The sequence below is a fragment of the Miniopterus natalensis genome, chromosome 3 (genome assembly GCF_054644295.1).
Source record: "Miniopterus natalensis isolate mMinNat1 chromosome 3, mMinNat1.hap1, whole genome shotgun sequence".
Classification (NCBI taxonomy): domain Eukaryota; kingdom Metazoa; phylum Chordata; class Mammalia; order Chiroptera; family Miniopteridae; genus Miniopterus; species Miniopterus natalensis.
Genome location: NC_142083.1, coordinates 24,423,377 through 24,448,168, shown reverse-complemented (window position 1 = coordinate 24,448,168; position 24,792 = coordinate 24,423,377). Strand labels below are relative to the sequence as shown.

At 41.9% G+C, this 24,792-nt stretch overlaps 1 protein-coding gene across 1 annotated transcript in view; it reads left to right on the top strand.

The window, feature by feature from the left end:
• The first annotated feature begins 254 nt into the window (after positions 1-254).
• The window catches only part of ADCY2 (adenylate cyclase 2), a 296,886-nt gene continuing 272,348 nt past the window's right edge, over positions 255-24,792 (top strand). Inside the window, exons 1-2 of the mRNA XM_087815353.1 lie at positions 255-479; positions 18,969-19,166. Coding sequence (XP_087671479.1) covers positions 255-479; positions 18,969-19,166 — 423 coding nt within the window. The remainder of the gene's footprint in view (positions 480-18,968; positions 19,167-24,792) is intronic.

Here is a 24,792-nt window from a genome sequence, read left to right as displayed (position 1 = left end):
GCACCCGCCCTCCCGCGCGGCGGCGGCAGCGGCGGCGTCGGGAGCTGCCCCCGAGGCCGCCGCCCGGCCCTCGCCCGCGCGTCAGCGCCCAGCCCGGGGCGCCGAGCTCCGCCCGCGCCGAGGCCCCGGCGCGCAGCTCCGGGCGCGGGCAGCGGGGCGGCCGAGCGGCGCGGGCGCGGGCGCGGGCGCGGGCGCGGGAGCGGGCGGCGCAGCCCGGGCCGGGCGCGCTCGGCCGGCGCCCGCGAGCCGCCCCGATGTGGCAGGAGGCGATGCGGCGCCGCCGCTACCTGCGGGACCGCGCCGAGGCGGCGGCGGCGGCGGCGGCGGGCGGCGGCGGCGACGGGCTGCAGCGGTCCCGGGACTGGCTGTACGAGTCCTACTACTGCATGAGCCAGCAGCACCCGCTCATCGTGTTCCTGCTGCTCATCGTCATGGGCGCCTGCCTCGCCCTGCTCGCCGTCTTCTTCGCGCTCCAGCTGGTGAGTGGCTGCCCCGCGGGACCTGCCCGCGCGTTCCGGTCGCGGCGAGGAGAGGGACCGAGCCTGCCCAGCGGCGTCCCGCCCGGGCGCCCCCCCCCGCCCTCGGCGCCCGTCCCCTCCCGCCTGCCCGAGGCTGGCCTGGCTCGGGCCAGGGCTGCGGGCACGAAAAAAAGTTTCCTTGGACGGTTCTGCCCAAAATAAAGTTGCCGGGGCGTGCGCCAGGTGGCCCGCGGGCCGCGCGTCGTTCCCGCCTCGGCGCTCCCGCAGCGAACTCCGCCGCGCCCGCGCCCGCGGGTCTCCGTCCCCAGCGCCCGGCTCCGGGAGGCCGCCGCTCGGCCCGGCGCCGGCGTTTCAGCGTGAAGTGGACGTTATTTAACTTTGAAAGAAGCCTGCCTTGGGAAAGTAGTTAATAGGGAGGAAAATGTTTAAAAAGTGTATCGTCGTACATCTTTGCCTGTAAATCTGTGCGTATTTAGTCCCATAGACAGAAAGGGACGGGTGCTGACCTGGTGTGAGGCTGCCTCCTGAGTGTAAGTCGCAACCCGATGCTTTCCTGTTTCTAGAGCGGTGGTTAACTGTGGGTGCTGTTTTGTACAGGTTGTTAAAGTGGATTTCATCAGCAGAAGCGCCGTGCCACCCAGCCGCTGGTATCAGTTTTGCCAGTTTGTATTTTTCAAGCAGAAATCCTTGGCTTGCTCCCTTGAGCAGTGAGGGAAAAATCTGTAGATGGCGGTAAACTTCCTGTCACTGATCCTTCTGTTTGTGTGGTTCAAACTTTTGCACCGCCTATGATATGTTTGTGCAGATTTGGGGTCAGGCTTCGATTACCCAGTGGTTGATCTGGGGATGTCTCCACTAAACATATGTATATGTGTCTATCATCTATCTATCATCTATCTATCTATCTATCTATCTATCTATCTATCTATCTATCTATCTATCTATCTATCTATCTATCTATCTATCATCTATCTATCTATCTATCTATCATCATCTATCATCATCTATCATCTATAGATACACACACACACACACACACATATATATCACCTAGACTATAAATATGCACCTACATTTGTGTCCACTGAGCAAAGAAGTGGATGTTTGCTCATGTTTCACCCAGTGTGCAAAATAGCTGCTTTTGGTATTAGGCAGTTTGTTTCTGATATCCTGAGCCAGATGGTGCTCAAACGTTGTGCATTGGAAAACTTAACCATCATAGGGTTCTTTGAAAAGTAGCTTTCTTTTCCCCCACACTGCTGAAGGGATGCTGTCTTCTGCTGAAACATGGGGAGGTCAGAATTAAAAACAGTGTGGGAGAGAGGATGATGCCACAGATCACAACGGGCTCTCACACTTAACGCAGAGATCAGAGAGTGCCCTTTGATCCTGTGTCCTGGGTGTGAGTTCAGGGCAGGTGTGAGTTCAGGGCAGTCCTGGAGCCCTTATAACCAGCCCGGCTTCCAGTGCTCCCTGGAGTAGCATCTTGATCTCTCTTTACCATTTTTAGGACCAAAAAGGGCTTAAAGATTGAGACTTCTGCTCAGTCTCATTGGCAAACAGCATTTCTAAAAGCATCTCCTTTTTGTTCCAGAAGTTTCAGGGAAGAAAACATGTCAGTTTTCCTCTGGAAATCTGTTTTGCCAGGACATAGCTGCCGGTGATTCTGTTGAAGCTGTAATGCAAACCTGCTCTGGCTTGTTCCCTTCTAAGTGGAAAAGGAGGAGCAGGTGATGGCTATTTATAGTGCCATTAATATATCTAAAGGCAACTGGGAAGTTCATACCTCCCCAAAACACACCGCCTTTTTTTTTTTTTTTTTTGCTATGACATAGAGCTCTAATTTCTTTGATCTCCTTTATATAGATGTTCCTGAATGGGCCAGAGATTCAGTGGAGTCCAAGCTGAAAGCACCCTTCTCTGACTTGTCTTGATTTTTAAATTTTTTATTAAAAAAGATGTCTTTATTGATTTCAGAGAGAGGAAGGGAGAGGGAGGAGAGAGAAACATCAATGATGAGAGAGTCATTGGCATTGATCGGCTGCCTCCTGCACCCCCCCCCCCCACACACACACACTGGGGATGGAGCCTGCAACCACAACCGGGGCATGTGCCCTGACCAGGAATCGAACCAAGATTTCCTGGATCATAGGTTGGTGCTAAACCTCTGAGCCACACTGGCCAGGCTTGTCTTGATCTTTGTATTTGTGTTTTGTTTTTTTTTTAAATATACCTTTATTGATTTCAGAGAGAGGAAAGGAGAGGGAGAGAGAGAGAGAAACATCAATGATGAGAGGGTCATTGATCAAGCCCACAACCCGGGCATGTGCCCTGACCGGGAATTGAACCCCTATCACCTGGATCCTAGATCGATGCTCAACCACTGAGCCACACCCGGCCAGGCTCTATTTGTGTTTCACGATGCCTTTTCCGTTTCACTTGGTACAAATGCTGGCGTGGTCTCCTTTTACAAAGTTTACACAGGCATTTTTACTTTTCCTTGATCAATCAATTATTTCCACACTTTCCTGCCATTCAGCTGAATCGTTTTAAGCACAAAATGGGCACTTCCCATGGCATGGCTGTAGTCCAGGCTCTTGTCCAGATGGATCCTATTCTTTTGCTATCCCTGGTCCAGGGTCTGACTACTGTGTAAATCCTTTGAGGTGAGAGACTGTGCAGGAGCGTTCCAGGTTCCGGGAGGGTATTGGAAAGGCCAGCTTCAGGTGGGAACTCAGGCTGCGCACCAACTGGGAAGTGGGAAACCCTGGGAGGGATGGACACATCCTCTGAAACTGGACCTTAGGAGGAACTGGGATAGTTCTGAGCTCCTGACAGTTCATTTCCCTTTTGCTTTAAGTGATGTCATAAACCAGTTCCTCTTTCCAAAATATGTTCTCCATTCAGATAGTCAAAGATGGTTGGGGTAGGAGCATTAGAAGATGGGACTGTGTTAACACAGAGCAGTGTTTGCATGGAGAGGGGTGAGTTCATTCTCAGGCTGACCAAAGCCTGGCCTCCGAGAGATCTACCTCAGGAGATGGAAACAGCTGCTTGGGGCTGGCCCAGGTTTCCACCTTCCAGCGCTATACTAGAATAGCTAGGCTCTGATGTAATTCAGGAGTTCAGCAGATCTATTTTTGCTGCCTGAATCTTGGAAAGATTCCTTCTTTCCCATGAATCTGTCTGATTTTGACTTCCATCAGTTCTTGTAGTAGAGAAAGTCTGGCAGTTTTCTTGATGCACTTCCATAGATCCGAGAACATTTGGATTGCAAAATGATCTTAGCATCATCCCAGTACAAGGGATGCTGATTTTTGCTGTATGTAATTGCATTTGTATGAAGTGGTTGGAAATATCTATTAAAAAGAAAAAAGTAGGCATTGCCTTGATATTGTATTTCTCTAACATTATTCAGAAACTAGTTTCACTTAATTTCAGTCTATGGTCAATTCATGATTCTGCATCATTGATCATGAAGTTAAAGTAGTACTCAAATTATTTTTATTGTACTGTGAGAATAAATTCTGAATTGAAACTCTACCATTTGCTTAATTATTTGCTACATAAAAAGCTATTAAATAGGTTTAACTGCATATTTGTTAAGAATTATCTAGACATGAAACAAGGTTAATAGAACCCTTGATAACATGCCTAGAATTTTAATATTCTGTTTAATAATATGAAAATATTTTCCATTGCTTATCATGGACATTTTTAATGGTAGTATTGGGCATGATGAGCAAACTAAACTTTACCCTTGGCATTGGAAAACCATGAATTCATGTGACCACACTTTAAGTGGTCTAAGTCTTATGATGGCACTTAATTTTCTAGGACTAGCTCTCATCACTAAATGCAAGAAAATTTTTTCTCAGAATTAAATCCTCTCTTTTATTATGTCTCAAATCAGATAGCTTTTCTCAAAATTTGCCTGTCATTGTTAGGAAAGGTTGACATCTTTTTTTTTTTTTGGCGAAATACCAGCTGGCTCTAGCCAGGTTTGTTTTGGCTAAAGTTTATGTTTATAAATAGTCAATATTTCAACTGGAATAGAGAAATTTTATTCCCAGAAGTTTTAAGTGGTCAGATATTGCAATAAAAAAGATTTGTGTGCGTGTGTTTTGGTATGATGCTGAAAGCCATATAAGAGTATATACTTTAATTAAATATGTATTGCTTTTCATAAATATGATTTTCACTGAAAATATGATCTACCTTCTTGCTTTCACTGTGGTTTAGTGTGCAGAATCTTTAAACAATAACCATAGTGTGCAAGATCTTCAAAACAATAACCATAAGTACTTTTTATTACAAATCAAAATTCCACTATCAGGTGATTTTCTAGGGGCTGATATATCAAAGTATGAAAGGTTGGAGAAGGCAGGTAAATATGCCTGTCATCTCCCAAGGAGCAGGAAATTCTGTGCATACTTTCTCTAGTCCCGTAATTCTGGGGGTGAAGGGCAGTGGTGCCTGTTCTTAGGAACTGGAGTAGAGCTAGCTAAAGTTACATCTTTTTGAGCATTTCTATACATGCAGGAAAATCTTAGTTGCTGGGTGTTTGTAATTTACAACCAGTAATTCACTGTCATTTTACTTATAATTTAACTGTGGTATAAACAAAAGACAAGGGAAACTGTAATATTCTGCAGGAAAGGTGGTTGCAGTTTAGAGCGCTAGCAAGAAAGGACTTTTGGAAGCATCCTGTGGATATTAAATGTATGCCCACTACCTTGCTTTCTTTATATAACAAAGGCAGAGACTGTAATGGTTAGGAGCATCTATCAGTGTAGCATTTTGGCTTTGTGCCTTTCCATCTCTGTGACCTTGGGCAAATTGTGTAAGCTCTGTGTGCCCCAGTTTCCTTGTTGTAAGTGCAACGGTACCTGCCTTCTAAGTGATGGCCTGAATTAGTACATGTGAAGCACTTAGAATAATGCCTGACACAGGATATGCCCCCAGGAACTATTGGCATGAGTGGGTCTTCTGTAGCTGCATTTTCCCTGTTGCTCTGAAAGAACGCATGGCCACATAGCATTAGAGCTGGAAGGGCTCTCATTCTACAGATGAGAAAACTGGGACCAAAAGAGGTGAGCTCATTTCTTCCAGGTCATGCCATCGCAGTGATGGCACTGGGTGCGGCCTGTTTGACTTTTCCTGGGTGACCTTTTCTAGAGCTCACTGCGTGTCTGGAATGCCCATCTCTGGCTCTGGCACCAAAGCCGTTTTCTTGTTGAAATTTCATAATGATGTGAACATCCCCAACCTTCATTCTACGTATTGGAGTTATATGTCCATTTTCTTTTTAGTTAAAAGAGCCTGGGTAGAGATACTTCCTCGCGGTGAGCTCACTGAGGTGGGGCATCATTTATTCTTATTTTGCTGAATATTCTGTGTCTTCCCCATCAGGCAGAGAGGATCCCTTTGTGGCTGGGCCGCTGTCATCTGAGCAGTCCCTGGCATAAATCCTGTGGCATGTAAAATCCATTCCAATTGAACCGTTTGTGAAACTCATTGATATTTTTAAATCAAACATTCTATTTAAGAGATAATAACAGTGCTAGAGCTGATCTATTGCAACATTAAAGGTGTTTATGGCTATATTAATTGGTATTTGATTAGTAACTGTCAGTGAGAGGAAAACCAAAGCTGAGCATCTATGTACAGTGCACTGGGACACTCATCTTTTCTAGAACTTGATATCGGCATGGGCACAAGATCAAATTCTAGAGCTTGCGCAGTCCAGCCTTGGCTGAGCACCATGTTCTGCGTTGGTTTCTGCCTCTGGCATTTGCAAAGCTCATGAACTATACAGAATCATTTAACTACTACATCTGTCATCTGACGTGCGAGATAGTTTTGTGAATCTGTCTCTTCTCAACTAATTGTTAGTTCTTTCAGGGAAGAGGTGTAGCTCTCCCCGTATTTAACACAGCACTAACTATTTCGCAGGTGCTTAATTAACATTTATAATTTATGGTGTAGGTATGTTTTCCTCAGCAGCTATCTTTTCCATTGTGTAGCCTGCTGGTTAAGAGCACAAAACTTTGTTGATAGACCTGGATCCAAGTCTCAATTTTGCCACTTAGTGTGTGTTCCTGACATAGTAATGTATCTGCCGTAGCCTCAGTTACTTCACCTGTGAAATAAAATGAAGACCACCAGGATCAGGGAGCTCTGTTGGGAAGTAAGATAGATCATAGGAGCATTTAACACAGTGATGGATACCTACTGTACCCCCAAATTGTGGGTTACTCTTCTTATATTTGTATCCCAGGGGGCTTTCCTTGTTAAGGTCTCCTGTAGCTGTATTTCACATTGAAAACTAATTGCCTGCTAGGATTGTTAAACCTGAGTATGAATGAACAGGACTGCATTTCTATTTATATGACATATGTTGTGTATATAATTTTGAGCTATTAAAAAAGGAGGACAGAGTCATGGATTGTTTAAGTAAAAGTCACACTTTGACATAATTTAACATTCTCCAGTAAAATTCTTGCCAACTTGACACTCATATGGACATTCATATTTTTCAATTTTGTTAGTTTTGATAATGTTATATAAGATATTTACCACGTGATTCCTTAGTATCAAACTAGGGAGTGACACACACCTGGCAGTTCTGGTTTGCAGCCACCAGGTGCATTTGGGAGGAGAGAAAGGACCAAATTAAAACTTCACTAATTTTGCTTCAATGCCCTCCTTGTATAAGGATATAATAAAGATCACAACAAAGGGAGCTGAGGAGAGATTTGAATGAAAACTTCATTAGTTCAACTGTTGCTGGCAGTGTTACAAATAATTCTTTTTGTTCCTCTGTTTTACTTGGGTTTACACTTTCATCCCAGGAGCCAGACTCAGGTGATGGAGTGATGGACACAGTAATGCAAGTCTCAACCTGAAAAATCATTAGAAGCAGTTTTGCCATCCAGTTTTCTGACTCTTCCCAGAGTTCTAGAATGAATGATGATGTCAGTACAAGAGAGAAAGAGAACACAGACCAGGGCCACAACTATTAGGGATGCATACGGCCAGTTGTATCTTAGAGTCGGACCAAGTCACTTAAAAAGACTTGGTTCTTGAAATGGGGATTTTCAATTATTAGCACAATTAAAATATATTATGGGAACAAGTTATTGCATTTGAAACATATAGACATAAAGTGTAATAATCTGTGTTTAGATCATTGAAATTCCTGGGATTTCTCAAGATTGTTTTTGCTGTCTGAGAGAGTCCTACAAATAAGTCAACTCTCTAGGGTCACCACCCTACAGAAGATAGTGTATTAGCACTATTGTAATAGGATCCTGACTGCACAGCCTTAAAATTAGAACCTCTGCCTCTTTCCACTAACATCCTTTATTGTCTGCCAGACACAGTGAAGCTGGGCTATGACAGCTAGGACCGGCCAGAGATCAAAGGTGCTGGCTTACATTCCTATGTGCTTATCCCTCAAGACTAAATTATTGTATGTATATTTTTATTTTTTATTGATTGATTTTTAGAGAGAGAAAGGAAAGGGGGAGGAGAGATATTTGTTGTTCCACTTTTTTATGCATTCATTAATTGCTTCTTGTACATGCCCTGCTGGGATCAAACCCACAACCTTGGAGTACTGTGACGATGCTCCAACCAACTGAGCTACCCAGCCAGGGCTGTCTGCTTGTTTTAAATGTCCTGTATTTTTTTTTAAAGCTATATAAAAAATAGAGGGCAAAATAATTAAGATTTACAGCTACTACTGGCCTGTAGACATTACAAAGGACAGAAAATCTTAGGCTACTTTATTACTAGAACCGATAAAAATCTATTGATGTTTAGAATTAAGAGATTAAAGAGATCAGGTGAATGGAAATGAAAGAGATAATGAAGCGATGTTACCATAGTTCAAACACATGGCAGATCTAATGTCTAATTCTTTCCTATCATTGACTTGCAGTTAATTCAAACAAATATAACACCCGTTCTTCGGAATTGGACTTTAGGTACACAGAATGGGATTTATCATTTGATTAATTGGGTTAATCTTTGACTCTCGAGCACAGTCCTCATTAATCTCTATCTGGCTCACTTCTGTATTTGTGCTGAAATAAACACTCAGGAGCCCAGTCCAGACGAGGTTGTCTCCAGTCGTGCATTTCTATCTCCGCCCTGACCTATCCCACTCCTCAGGAATCAGCTTCATGGCCCACTTTGTGTTTATCACTCTCTTTTCTGGTCCATTTTATTACACACACATATCATATACCATATGTACGTATCTCACATACGTATGATGTATATGTGGTGTGGGGCAGTAATCAAGATCCATTTACATATTTTTTCTTTGTGGAAAATGGAGTTTTGCCAATCTATTTTAGTCATGCCTTTTCCCACATCAAAGTCCCATATATGAGTGGTTTGTTATGGGCTGTTCTGTCCCATTGCTTAAGTTTTGTTTGGTTTTTATCCCTGCAACACTGCACACTTGTACACACAAACACACAGGCAGTGATTACTAAAGCTTTATGGTAAGGGTATTAATCACGGCAAATAACACGCCACTCCCTTGAAAGTTTCTTGCTTATTCCTTTGTTCTTCCATGTAAACGTTACAATTTTTATTTTTCAATTGCAGTTGACATTCACTATTATTTTATGTTAGTTTCAGGTGTACAGCATAGTGGTTAAACAACTATATAATTTAGAAAGTGATTCCGCCAATATTTCCAGTACCCACCTGGCACCGTACATAGTTATTACAATATTATTGACTAATTTCCCTATGCTGTACTTCACATCCCCATGACTATTTTGTAACTACCAATTTGTATTTCTTAATCCCTTCACCTTTTCAGCTTGTCCCCCAAGCCCCCTCCCCTCTGGGAACCAACAGTCTGCTCTCTGTATCTATGAGTTTGCTTTAATTTCATTTGTTCATTTAATTTGTTCTTTAGATTCCACATATAAGTGAAATCACATGGTATTTGTCTTTCTCTGTCTGACTTATTTCAATTAGCATAATAACCTCTAGGTCCATCCCTGTTGTCACAAATGGTAAGATTTCATTCTTTTTCCTTGGTTGAGTAATATTTCATCGTATATAGCTTTTTTATCCACTCATCTGTGGATGGGCACGTGGGTTGTTTCTTTAGCTTGACTGTTGTAAATAATGCTGCGATGGACATGGGGGTGCACATATCATTTTGAATTAGTATTTTGGGTTTCTTCAGATATACTCCCAGAGTGGAATTGCTGGGTTATAGGTCCTTCTATTTTTAATTTTTTGAGAAATCTCTATACCAGTTTTCCAAAGTGACCATACCAATTTGCCATTCCACCAGCAGTGCAGGAGGGTTCCCTTTTTATCACATCCTTGTCAACACTTGTTGTTTGTTGATTTATTGATGATGGCCATTTTAACAAGTGTGAGGTGATGTCTCATTGTGGTTTTAATTTGTATTTCTCTGATGATTAATGATGTTGAACGTCTTTTCATGTCTGCTGGCCATCTGTATGGAGAAGTGTTTATTCATCTCTTTGGTGAAGTGTTTATTTGGGTCCTCTCCCATATTTTAATTGGATTGTTTGGCTTTTGGTGTTAAGTTTTATGCATTCTTTATAAATTTTGGATATTAACCCCTTATCGGATGTATTATTGGCAAATATGTTCTCCCATTCACTAGGTTGTCTTTTCATTTTGTTGATGGTTTTCTTTGTTGTGCAAAAACTTTTAGTTTGATGTAGTTCCATTTCTTTATTTTTTCTTGTTTCCCTTGCCTGAGGAGACACATCAGAAAAAGTATTGCTAAGAGAAGTGTTAGAGAGTTCACTGCCTATGTTTTCTTCTAGGAGTTTTATGGTTTTGAGTCTTACATTTAAATCTTTAATCCATTTTGAGTTTAGTATTGTATATGGTGTAAGAAAGTAGTTTGCTTTAATTTTTTTCTATGCATCTCTCCAATTTTCCCAGTGCAGTTTATGGAATAGACTATCCTCCATTGTATGTTCTTCCCTCCTTTGTCATATATTATCCGCATAGGTGTGGATTTATTTCTGGGCTCTCTATTTTGTTCCATTGATCTGTGTGTCTGTTTTTATGCCAGTACCATGCTGTTTTGATTACTGTAGGCTTGTATTATAGTTTGATATCAGGTAGTGTGATGCCTCCAACTTTGTCCTTCCTCGAGATTGCTGGGACTATTCTTGGTCTTTGTGGTTCCATAACATTTTTGGATTATTTGTTCTAGTTCTGTGAAAAATACCATTGGTATTTTTATAGGGATTATGTTGAATTTATAGATTGATTTGGGTGATATGGACATTTTAATGATGTTAATTCTTTTTGTCCATGAGCATGACCATATGTTTCCATTTATTTGTATCTTCTTCAACTTTTTTCTTTAATGTCTTATAATTTTCCAAGTACGGGTCTTTAATCTCCTTGGTTATATTTACTTTTAAATAATTTATTTTTTGTGTGTAGCTGTAATTGCAATTTTCTTAATTTCTCTTTCTGATAGTTCATTATTGGTGTATTAAAATGCAACCAATTTCTGAATACTTATTTTTCATCCTGCTACTTTGCTGAATTTATTTATCAGTTCTAGTAGGACTCCCTCTATGTAGTCTGTAGTCTACCATGTCATCTGCAAGTAATGAGAGTTTTACTTCTTCCTTTCCAATGCGAATGCCTTTCATTTCGTCGTCTTGTCTGATTGCTGTGGCTAGGACTTCAATACTATACTGAATAAGAGTGGTGAAAGTAGACTTCCTTGTCTTGTTTCTGATCTGAAGGGAAACACTTTTATCTTTTCCCTGCTGAGTATGATACTGGCTGTGGGTTTATTATCTTGAAGTGTGTTCCCTATATTTTCATGTTGCTGAGAATTTTTATTATAAGTGGGTGCTAGATTTTTTCAAATACATTTTCTGCGTCTACTGATATGATCACATAATTTTTATCCTGCATTTTGTTTATGTGGTTTATTACATTAATTGATTTGCTTATGTTGAACCAATCTTGCATCCCTGGAATAAATCCCACTTGGTTCTGGTGCATGATCTTTTTAATGTATTGCTGAATTCTGTTTACTGATATTTTGTTGAGGATTTTTGTATCCATGTTCATCAGGGATATTGGTCTATAACTTTCTTTTTTAAATGCCTTTGTCAGATTTTGGAATCAGGATAATGCTGGCTTCTTAAAATGAGCTTGGGAGTGTTTCCTCCTTTTGAATTTTTTGGAATAGTTTGAGAAGGATAAGTATTTATTCTTCTTCGAATGTTTTTTAAAATTCACACGTGAAACCATCTGGTCCAGGGCTTTTGTTTGTTAGGAGTTTTTTGATTACTGAATCAATTTTGTTGGTTGTAAGTGGCCTGTTCAGATTTTTTGTTTCTTGTTGATTTAGCCTTGGAAGATCATATGTTTCTAGGAATTTATCCATTTCTTCCAGATTGTTTAACTTGTTGGCCTCTAATTGTTCATAGTACTTTCTTATAATCCTTTGTATTTCTGTGGTGTCAGTTGTTACTTCTCTTTAATTCCTCATTTTATTTATGTGGGCCCTCTCTCGCTTTTTCTTGATACGTCTGGTTAAACACTTATCAATCTTGTTTACATTTTTAAAGAACCAGCTCTTGGTTTCATTAATCTTTTGCATTGTTTTTAAGACTGGTTTCATTTATTTCCACTTTGATCTTGATTATTTCATTCCTTCTCCTTACTTTGGGCTTTGCTTGTTGTTCTTTTTCTAGTTCCTTTAGGTTGTTTATTTCAGATTTTTCTTGTTTCTTGAGGCAGGCCTGTATTGCTATGATTTTCCCTCTTAGGACAGCTTTCACTGTGTCCCATAGGTTTTGGGTTGTTATCGTTTCATTTTCATTTGTCTCAAGGTATCTTTTGATTTCTTCCTTGATCTTATTGTTAACCCATTCATTGTTTTGTAACATGTTATTTAGCCTCCGTGTGTGTGTGTGTTTTTCAGTATTTTTTTCCCTTGTAATTGATTACTAGTTTCATACCACTGTGGTTAGAGAAGATGTTTGATATGATTTGAGTCTTCTTAAATTTATTGAGACTTCTTGGGTCCTAAGTAGAGAATATTCCTTGATGGTAAATGTCTGCTTTAAAAAAATATTTATCTATAAATGTTTGTATTTTTGCTCTTTTTTAAAAAATCGGTGTGTTGGTTATATGAGGTTGACTGTTATTTTGTGCTCAGTAATTCACCGTTACTATCTTGCACTGTTGAAATTTTTTCTCTCAATGCTAAGTGTTGTTCTTGGTGGGTGATCCTTCCATTCTGGTTGGGCACTCTTTGGACCTTTTCTTCATCTCTAATATGCTGCACTTTTATCACCATGTAACATGCTTTGTGTGTGTGTGTGTGTGTGTGTGTGTGTGTGTGTAGTCTAACTGGCATTCTGGAGTTGTGGATTACTGGTTTTCATTAGTATTGCACAGTCCCCAACTGACTTGTCTTTATATGTTTTATTTCAAGTCTGTTCATTTTGTAATCCAGGGACTTCAATCCAACATGTTATTACCTTCTTATTCTTTTTATTTGATTTCCCATATCTTATGGTTTCTTATAATTTTTATATCCTTATAATATTTGCCGCATTATTTTTAAGCTCTTTGGCTTATTGTCCAGCTCACGATTTTTTTTTTTTACTGGTTTAACCCAGTTGTTGAATTTTATTTACACGATTCTATTTGTCATTTTTACATGTCCCATTTTCTCTGTTTGTACTTGATTCCTGCTGTATCACTATCCTTCATTTTCCTTTAAACTTGTCATCTACAGCTATTTTGTGTTCTCTGCCTGTCAATTTTGACATGAACTGTCCTTGGAAATCTAAACCATTTGTTACTTATTTCTTTTGGACCCTTGTTCTTAGTGACTCTCTTCATTTATTTTTATTTTTGTTGTAAGATGTTGTTTGATTATAATTGGCAGGAATATTAAAGTTTTAAGTGGGGAAGCTTTTCCCAAAGAATAGTTTGGTCCTGTTTCCAAGATAGTTGGAATATACCCCAATTGAGGTCCACTTTGGCTCTCTTTGCCCCCACCTGCTGTTTTCTGGATGTACATGCCGCTGGGCTTCTCAGCCTTCAGGCATCCCTGGCACGCCTCCTGTGGTTCTTGCTCCTCCCAGCTGCCCCAGGCTCCATGCCTTAGGGCACTCATTTATTTGTGTCTTTGTGGAGGCTGTGGTGGTTAAGGAGTGGAGATTTGGGAAGAGGAGAGGGGAAGGAGCTGGAGAACTTGTCTTCTGTTTGTGAGACTAGCAATGCTTTCGAGAATGCTTTATATTTGGGATCTGATTCTTAAAGAAGGGAAGGCTCTGTAAAGTATGATGCCTGAGGCAAAACAATTTCCCATGTAAAATGTACTTATTTAATGAACTTATCCATATTCTTAAGATGTGAGTGATAATTCTGGCCTGTGTCATAGGAGCTGAGAATAGGTAATATGGCCAGACCATAGGCCATGTATTTGTGTGTATGAAACAAATCACTTGTACAATTATAAGCAGTGGATGACACACCTTTCTAAACAGGTGGAAACTGGCTCATCTTTCACATACGTACAATTTGTGTGTTTATTTCAAAAATATTTCTATGTTGTGGATTGTTTAGCATGGCAAATTGACTAAGGTTTGGGTATGGGAAGGCTTTCAGAATTTTTCAGAATTATTTTTGCGTGTCACATTTAGATCTGTGATCCAGTTTGAGATAATTTGTGGTAAATGTGTAAAGTATGTGTCTTAATTCACTTTTTTTGGCATGTGGATATCTAGTTGTTCCAGGATCTTTTGCTGAAAAGACTATCCTTTCTCCTTTGAGTTTTCTTTGTCTCTTTGTCAAATATCTGTTGACTACGTTTGTGTGGATCTGTTTGGTTCCACTGATCTGTTTGTCTTTTCTTCTGCAGCACCACCAGCTCTTGATTTCCGCAGCTTTCTAGTACGTCTTAAATTAAGGTAGTGTTAGTTTTCCAGTGTTGTTTTTGTCCTTCAACATTGTATTGGCTATTTTGGTTCTTTTTGACTCTCCACATAAGCTTTAGGATTAGTATTTTGATAGCTACAAAGTAACTTCCTGGAATTCTTATTGGGATTGCATGGACTCTCTAATTTGGGAAGAACTGACATTTGGACAGTACTGTCTTCCTATCTGTTGTGTACATGGACTATTTCTTCATTTATGGAGATGTTCTTTGATTTATTTCATCATGGTTATATTGAATTTTTAATCAGAATTTTTATTTATTCCTTTCACAACTTATGATAGAGTATGACTACATACATGGAAAAGAATGAAAAATACATTTTCTATTATATCACACACATATTCATTATATATGAATGGGTGACAATCTATATTTGCACACATAAACCTGCAGCCGTACCAAAAGACAGACTTCTTTTTTCCCAGTAATAACCCTTCAATATAATTTGTGGTAATAAAGTAAATTATTATTTACAATATAAAATGAGCATCAATCCATTAATGAAAAGGCAGGCTAGCCTTGGTGAGAAAGTTCTGAGATTTGAAGCAAAAAGGAATTGCTGGTCATCACGATTTAGTCCCTGCTAATCATGGTGCGGCCATGAGGCACAGACACCCACTGGCTATGCAGTGTCCATACTGCTGTTCACCTGAAGTCAGAGGCTGGAGGCTCGGAGCTCACCCCCAGACACAACAGTCAGTAATGGGATCGTGTTTCTACCCGCAGCCTTGGGACTTCAAAGCACTTCACTAAAATACCTTTTTATTGAAAAGCAGTGTTTTACATTAGACTGCCCTTTACCAGCTAAATGAAACAGTTCTGTTTAACAAAAAATGAAAAATGCATGTGGAAAAGAATGAAAATACAGATAACCCGTTGCTCCATGAAAAAGCCTCTAAGAAGCAAAGAAGCTGTCACATAATAAATAAAAGCAATGGGTATTTAATAGGCCTAGCAATTAGAAGCCATCCAAAATTACCAGAAAATGCATTGAAAAGACAGGATAAAATGTTCAAAGAGAGCGACAGGAACCCATTATCATTGCAGCAGATGATAGCATGCTCGGCATTTCCCTTTTAAAGGCATTTTAGTACATTTCATTTAGTTTGTGTTGTATGGTAATTTTTTTTACCCTTTTAAAGGCACATTTTAAAGGCAGCTTAGTACTAATAAAGGCAATTTAGCACATTTCACTTAGTTTGTATTATGTCATAATTTTTTTTTGCATGAAGGGAGAAGGAGTTGGGGTACATAAACATATTTATTTAGATTGACAATGTTTTGAATGTTTTAGTTCACTTTATTTTAAGTAACTCTGTTTGCTTTATACTCCGAATTTTGAAAACTCAAGTAGCTCCAGAAGAAAACAGCCACGGGGTGTGCCTTGTGGCTTCATCCATCCTTCGGTCCTCTGGGAACAGGGGAGGAGAGGGAGGACGACCATGTCACTCAGTCTGAGGGCATTCCTTTATTCAGTTTATTTAGCCTTAAGAAAAGTGCACGATGCCAATAGTGAGACTAGGAAAGAATGTAGTTTATAAGCTTATACATTTTTTAATGAATGCTCTCCTGTTTTTCTCCTTGACACTCTTATGAAAGATTCTATTTTGTAGAGAAGTCTATATTAAAACTTGCTCGGAGCGAGAGTTCAAAGGCACTGAATAATAAATTGACGGCTGTTCTCTTTCTAGAAGAGCCCCCATCTCTCTGCAGGCTCAGAGTTTACAATGGTTAGGGTCACAGCCTCACGAGCAGCTGCTGACTATCTGCAGTTGTTGGCCATTTGGGAATCCTGTTACCTACAGAGGTGGGGGACACTAAAGCTGAAGGAAGGGCGCCTCTGGTGTGTGGGATTGACCTGGTAATGCCAGGTGTCTGGTGAGCAGGGGTGTGCCACAAGCCCCCTAGGATCGCATCATGACTCAGAAGTTTTCCTGTGCCCCTTCCTCCCTAAAAATATAATCACAATTATAACTTACAAGTGGGTTAGCATGAAGATATATGTAACCTTTGACCCTAAAAACTTGTGTTTTGTTTTGTTTTTAACTTTTCAAGAAATTAAAACACTTTTATGGGTCTCTAAACATATTATGGGACCTAGGCACTGGATACACTGTGTCAAATGCAGAGGTCACCCTGAAGCCCAGACAAGTCACTTCTCAATGATGAAGACCCTGACATTAAAAAAAAAAAAAAGTGAGGTAAAGACTGCAGTGTTTCCAGCCCAGCACAGTTTCAAGTCTTACCCTGTACTGTACCCAGCGCCAGCACGGTAGGCCACTGGGTCTTTGTCGTGGTCACAGTTAGACCTCTCAAAAGATAAGTGCAGGAAAAGCGCCTGCAGGGCATTCAGTGAGTCCTCCACTTCCTGGAAGGACTTCGTAACAACCCTTCGGTTCCCTCACCTACTAATTTTCACTTTACACTTATGCATATTTTTGTACCATTTCCAGTCCTTCTGGAGGAACAAGAGCCAGTAAAACCCACCATGGTTTCTCCCCTGCTGGGTTAATGAAATAAGTGAAAAGTCGTACTGGGAAAACCCTAGTTATTCCCTGGTTAGCTTTCTGCCCATAGCTCAGTTCAGTTCGTTTCGGGAGGTTTAAAATAAAATGAGTTTTCAGGGCTCCATGTGTGTAGCGATCATAATCTCAAATTTGATATCCCCCGAAGACATGCCGTCATGTCCGCGCTTACGCTGATTCCCCGTGTCCGCGTGCAGGGCAGCCCTGGCAGCCTGGTGGATACCCGACACCCTTTCGCAACGGTTGTAACATGTGTCTGAGGAGGAGTACAGCTTAGACACTTAAGCATGGACCAGAATAGCAATGAGGGAGGGAAGAACATCACATGTCATCCTCTTGTCTCCTGCCAGTTCTGGAAACATACATTCTTTCGGCCTCTCTGGGGCTGGCTGCGCTTGGTGTGGCGCATCGCCTCTGCACAGCCAGAGGGCAGAGCACTGCGGTGGTGGCTGGCACGGGCCCCCAGCCAGATCCCTGGGCTGAGCTCTGGTTCTCTCTCCCTCATGGGCTTGGTCAACCCATGGCAGCTCCTTTTCATTCTTGGTGCCTTGGTTTTCTCCCTGTAAAGTATTGCTAACACCGGTGCCCCATCATAGGGCTGTTTTAAGTATTAAACAGGTTAATATACATAAGACTGTTGAGCACAAAAATCTATTAGTATTTGCTACCGTTGTTATTGTTTCCATGTTCCCCGGGTATCACTTGACATATATATAACTGAGAGAGAAAGGGAAATGGAGTCATCAGGGGTGGGCCTGTGTCCCTTTCTTCCCCTCCATGGTTGCCTGGACTTGGTGTGGTTATTTGGCTGATCTGCCCTGCAGAGCTCCCCATTTCCCTGTGGTCAGTGGTGTGATATCTGGATGGGGCCATCTCCAGTGGGAAACTGTAGCTGCTTCTGGGACAAGTGGACCTGGGAGCAATCAGAAAAGGGGAGTGGCTCCATAAGCCACTGGAACGTTTAATATTCTAAAACCTCAATGGAAGTTCTTAGGGTCCCAGTCATATGAATTTTTTTAAAAATTGAAACTCCTTTGGGTGTTTTGGTAACTAAATATGTTATAGAAGGATTAAAGACCTTGAATTGTGTTCCCTCCATAGTGCATGCTTTTCATAGCAAGTTTCCAGCGTAGTGTGTTGCAGAAGCTAAAGCCTATCTATACCCATGCTTGTATAACCAAAGGAAGCATGGTATCTCTTACATTGTGTTGAATTGTGTAGAATGGAAAGAGTGTGTCTTCGGGAAGGGTCTAGAAAGAGCTATATGGAAAAGGAGGATTAGTGAGCAAATGTGGATTTTAAAATCATGCACCAGTTAGAGGCTATTAATAAATACCCATTTTCTTTTTGCTACTGGAGTCCAAGAGAGGTGGGGAAGGAAACTAGCAAAATGGCACATTCTTCTAACTATTTCCCGCTCTCTCATCGTCTATATTTAGTACTTTCTATCCCTTTTCTATTAACCTATGATCCCTTTGAAACATTAATTGCCACGCATTAAAATAAGAGCTCATCACTGTAGAGACTGAGGTAGTTTTTATATTTTTTAAAGTAAAAGATTTCAAATCATTTGGGAGCCTTCATTTTCCATGGTCAGGCCATTTCTTACATCCTGTGATGCAGGCAGTCAAGTTGGTTGTCTTATTTTATCCGGGTATTATGTGTTCTTGCATTCACTTCTTAATAAAATTCATTCTCCATTTTTCAGGGAAAATTTATATTTGATGGCATAGCTCTTTTGCATACTTTAAATACCGAATACTGGGATATTTATATAGAAAAACATGGCTATTTAACAGGAAAATTATATTTTCAAAAGTTCAAACTGTTCTACTTCTGAAATAATTTTTAAAACCCAATATATTTGGACACTGATGAATGTTGATAACATTTTGATAACATAAATCATTGCTTCCGCGGGGTTCTAAATTGTATCTTGCAATTTTTTTTCCCCCTTAGGAGGTTGAAGACCATGTGGCATTTTTAGTAACAGTTCCCACTGCCCTGGCAATTTTCTTCGCGATCTTCATCCTGGTCTGCATTGAGTCCGTGTTTAAGAAGCTGCTCCGCCTCTTCTCGGTGGTGATATGGATCTGTCTCGTGGCCATGGCCTACCTGTTCATGTGCTTCGGAGGCACCGTCTCTCCCTGGGACCAGGTAAGGTGTTGAAATGGTTTTTGTATTTTCCTGATGTGCTCTGATTAGTGATATGCTGAATTCTGTCAACTTGGCCCTAAACTGTAAATACGAGGCCTTTAGAAGAAAGTCTTTTGAAACAGTTGTCTTCATAGTGACCTCATGCCTGAAGTCACTCAATGCTCATTTTAACTCATCAGACCTTCTGGCAGCCAGGCACAGGCCTGGGTTTCACATGTCACTGGTCTTAGATGGCTAAATCTGGGGTTATACCTCACCCCATGTTTTAGGAACTCCAACTTCTCCTCCTTTCCTGAGCTTCCTATTATTCCAGGATCCCACTAGAGTGGGAGTGCCTCTAATTCTCAAAGATTGGTAGTTGCCCTTGAACTCTTTCTCAATCATTAGACCTTTTTCCTTACAGGCATATTTCTGTGATACTGATTTTGTATCAACATGAATACATCATATCAATAAGAATGTTTCCCTCCCTGCTGGGAAACTCACTGTTCTTCGTGTTGAACCTGGTGAGGCTCTTGGCTTAGAAAATGACTCCACCTGGAGGATGTTAGGTCTTTAGGAGAGAGTAGTCTGATGAATGGGCCACTGCCACCTGGGGATGTCCCACTGCCTACTAAATTAAACAGTGTGTGGTCCAGGGCACAGACGAGTCTGGGCTGCAGATATGAATGTACAAGTTACTAGCTTCAAGCTCCTAATCAAAGCCATGAGGTTGTGTAGCCAGGGAGAGAGTGAATTGAGCACAAAGAGGGTCGTCACAGACTTGGTATGGACTCAAGAGCCAGGGTAGGAGAGGATCAGAAGCCAGGAATGGATAGAGGAGGAGCCATTCATGGGAGCAGAGAACCAGTGAGGGAGAACTGCTGTGGAGACCAAGGGAGAAGAGAGATTCAAGGTGGGAACAAACAAAGGGGTCCAAGTACCATGGTGAGAGACAGAGCATTATGGATGTGCCTTAATTGGAGAGAGTCCTGGATGAGGTTTCCAGTGTGTTCCACTGTTCCGTGCTCTCAGCTAAGTCATTGTGTTTGGGCCTCAGTTTCTTCTGTAAATGGAGAGGACTGGAATAAGTGAACTCAGGTTGGTCTCTCTGGCTCTAAAGGACACTGTCGCAGTGGACAGAAGAATCCATGGTACCATCTTTCTTCTCCTGCAGTTCCCTGAAGAGGCTCCAGGGATCAGGGAGGCTCCCCTTGCAGTCTCATTATCACTCTTGCCTTCCAGCCCCTTGGAGGGTTGGGCACACACTCCATGCTTAGGCCAGTTCCTTCCCTGCCTCAGCTCTGCCTCTCTTTACATGCCCTGTTCCCTGGCCTCACCCAGCTGCCTTCCATGGTGCACATGGTCCACAGTCCCTCCCACCTTCACACTGGCGCATACAGAACAGTAGAAGGAGATGGATTAAGAGCATTGGTTTGCTGACCTGTGACTTGGACCCCCTGGTCTCTCCTTGCACCGATGCTACCTTGGTTTAAGGATATGGCTTTATAAGAAGCCTTACTTTCTGGAAGAGCACCTCTCACCCTTCTGTTCTTCTGCTTTCCTGTTGTTTAGAATTTTCTTAGCTTACTTTCCATATGAATTACAGAATTAGCTTGTCATGTTCAGTACAAACTCCAGCTGGAATCTGGATTTAAATTATATGGCATTTCCTATTTTTTGCTATGAAAGATATTTAACAACTGGGAAATAATCAAAGGACACTATACACAACATCCAGAGATGTGTTCTTTGTTTTTTTGTATTGTCTTTCCATAGAATGACATGGCATGTCTGTCCAGTAATTCTGGTTTTCTTTTATGTCCTTCTAAGACTTTTTCTCTTCATGAAGTCAGTGGTACTGTTCCTTAGACTTGTTCATAGGTACCTATATTTTTGGGGTGGTTTTATAAAAGGTATTTTTTTCTTATTCCCTTTTCTATTTAATGCCTACTCATAAGGGCACTGCTGTTTTTTATTCTGATCGGTTATGGTGAGCTCTTATTAGTTCTGTTCCTTTACCTGAGGGCCTCAGTTTATTTATATAGACAGTATTATCATCTCCAGATAATTAACATTTTCTCCCCTTCAGATCCTGAATTCACTCTATCTTAGGCATTGTATGGTCTGAGTGGATTAGCTGGGACTCCTGATTGGGAACTGATTCATAGACTGGCATCACCTATTGTCAGCATACTTGGAACATCAGTAATTTCACCAGAAATAACATGTTTGCTGCATGATGATTATTTGAATAGAACCAGTTAATTAGAATAAGGACCTCCCCTCTGTCTGGAATGCTCTTGCTCCACAATATTGCATGGCTCCTGTGTTACCTTCATTCACCTCATGGGTCTTCATCTCAGGGCAGCATTTCCTGCCCTTCAGATGCGACACTGTCAGCCTGCTTCAGCTTTCCATAGCACTGACAATGACTTATAGCACCCCAAGTCATATTACGTCTCTCTCTCTGTCTGTTGTGCATATCCCCTTCAAGAATATAAACTCCTGGGCAGTGACTGTCTTTTCACTGTTGTGTCTTTACACCCACAAGAGTGGCCCGCTGATAGAAGGTACCCTTGGCTGCTCACTCAGTGTCTCCATTAATGGACGACTTTCTTTTGTCACCTCCAGATGTGTTGAATTTGTTTTTGTATCCCCTTGTTCTGTTTTTATCTATCTTTTGGTTTTATGGCATGCATTTTGGTTATATTAATGCTGCCCACCTGCTTGAAAAAATCTCTTGAAGCATATTAAGCATACATTTTTCTACCATTTTCTTAGGGTTGATCTCTGTTCTGTGTCGACTTTGTTAGCTGAATGTCTCAGCATTAGTTATTCCTGTACCCTTTGACATTGCTACTTCCAAGCTCCTATTGAGTGGGATTTTCTCCCTCTGCCCTCAGATGTAATCCCACCCATGAGGTTGCCTTCTTTCCTCTGCCAGAGCCCTGGGCAGAACTATATTATATGTGGAGCCTCAGCCCAGTTGACATTGCAGGTGGGGTGGCCAGTCCTCCTTGTGGCCTGGGCAAGTTTCTGGGACACAGCTGTGTTTGCTTGATGCTCAGAAAAGGCCATAGCTGGGCAGGTAGCAGCTGTTTTTGGCCACTCTTCCTAGGTTGGGGGCTTGGGTAGGGTGGCTGCCTCACACTGTGGGCCTGCTCACACATCTTTCCAGGAGAGGGCCACTTTGGGCCCCATCACTCCACTGGAGCTTGAAATCCTGCCCAACCCTCTGGCCATAGCTGCCCCACTCAGCAGGCACACAGATTTAAAATGAAATTATTCAGTCACATTAGTCAAAATCGAATGTCAGAAGGATGGAGGAGGGCAGGTGGGTGGAGGGGGAGAGAGTAACCAAAGAATTTATATGCGTATATGCACAACCCAAGGACATGGACAATGGTGGGGAGAGGGACTGGGGAGGGGGATGGGTCGGGGTGGAATGGGTCATTGGGGAGAAAAAAGGGCATCTGTAATATTTTATTTATTTTATTTATTTTTTTTAAATTTTATTATTGTTTAAAATATTACAGATGTCCCTTTTTCTCCCCAATGACCCATTCCATCCCGTTCCTTCCCCCTCCCCAGTCCCTCTCCTCACCATTGTCCATGTCCTTGGGTTGTGTATATATGCATATAAATTCTTTGGTTACTCTCGGCATCTGTAATATTTTAAACAAAACAAAAAAGAAAAAAAAAATGATCCATGAAAAAAAATAAATAAATAAAATCTGGCATTTCTTAATATTGGCACCACAGATGTAGGCCCCTCAGTGAGCACTAACCTTCTAGAAGTGTTCTAATAGGTTCACTGTGCTTAAGGAATTGCACTGAAGGAGTGGTTCCCAGTAGGAGATGGTTAAATTAACACTATTGTGGTAGGAGGTGCAGGAGTGAGTCCACTGCTCAGACAGAGGGGCCATCCACACACGACCACCCTCATTGGCTGACACCAATGGCAAGTGTGGGGTGCCCAAGACCACCTTAGGGTTTGATAACTTTTTAGAGTACTCACAAAACTCATTGAAAGCCCTTATACTCACAGTTATGGTTTATTACAAAGAAATAATAGAGGCAAACATCAGCCAAGGGGAGTGGCCAGGAAAACTAGCAAATGTGGAGCTTTCATTGTCCTTTCTCTGTGTAGTCAGTGACAGTGCTGCTCTTTCAACAATGTTACGTGGCACACTGTATTGCCTACATGGGGAGCTCAGCTGACACATCTGTGTCCAGAGCTTTTACTGGGGCCCAATCACATACTGTCTTACAGACACTGCTCTGATACCTATAGTCTCCAGCCCCTCTGGAGGCAGGACTAATGTGCATGGCCATAAGCTCCTGTGATAAATCATATTTAGACTCTCTGCCCAAAACTCCCAGGCAAACAAAGATACTCCTGTCAGGCAGAGCATTCCAGGGGCCTAGGGATGACTTCCCAGGAGCCCAGGGAAAGCCCAGGCCTCTCTTTGGGTCAGATTAATTCTTCACTGCTCGGGTGGCTTAAGTGTAGATCCCAGCTGTTAACATCTCTAGTGCAGAACATAAGCAACCAGCATGTGTGTCATCTGGACTGTGCCGGACCCTGTTCTGAGTGCTTTCCTTATGGAACCTCATTTATCCCCATATAACTGCACGAGGTGGGCACCGTCACACTCATACTTTATAAGTGTGGAAACAAAGACACAGGTGGTGAAGGCCCTTGCTCACGCTGCTGGTGAGTGGAAGGAGCCCAGGGGGTCTGACTCCAGAGGCTGGCTCCTAATCATGATACATGTGTTCTCAGCTGAGAGTGATTTCACCCCCTGGGGGACATTTGTCCATGTCTTGAAACATTTTTGATCATCCCAACCTGGATTGGGGGGGTTACTACTGTCATCTAGTAGTTAGAAGCCAGAGGTGCGGCTCAGCATCTTACAGGGCATGGGGTAGCTTCCACCACAAATAATTATCCAGCCCCAAATGCCAGGGGTGCCACATTTGAGAACCCTGTGTCATACAGCAGGGCCCCTCAGTGATGCCTTTTAAAGAGCCAGTTCCTAAACCCTCAGGACGTGCATTGTATGGAATTACCAGGGCATGACTTAAGAGTAGTGCTGTCAGTTTTGATCAGGCAGAAAGGAGTCGCTTCTCAGTGTGTGGCCCTGAGACTGCACAGGCAGGTAGAAGGGGGCAGGCGTGGAGACTGGTCTGCACCGTGGTGTGGAAGGAGTCATGGGGAAATAAGGAAAATGGAAAAGGAAATCTTCAGGGGATTTGCCCTCACAGCCTTGACTGTGTGGGGGGCCTTCGCGTCGGTGGTATTTTTAATTCAGCATACGGCACCCATCCTGGAGAACCTTCTACCCTGTGCTGCCAGCACGCCAACCCAGCTAACATTTGTTCTGCACAGCTGCCTCTTAGATGAAACATTTTGAAAAATATTTTTTTGATGGTTCCAAACTTTCTGAGGGAAGTCGGGTGGTAAATTGCGGAGTTTTTGGCTCCAGCTGTTTGGTGGCAGCCTCTGTATTTTGGATGGAAGTCTTGTCTGCGTCCTTCTTGCTTGAACTGATTTGCCAACACACCCTTGATTTGTACACAGAGAGAACAGGAGGGGGGTGCTGTCACTGTATTTTATCTTATTTTTCTGAATGCTTTAAAA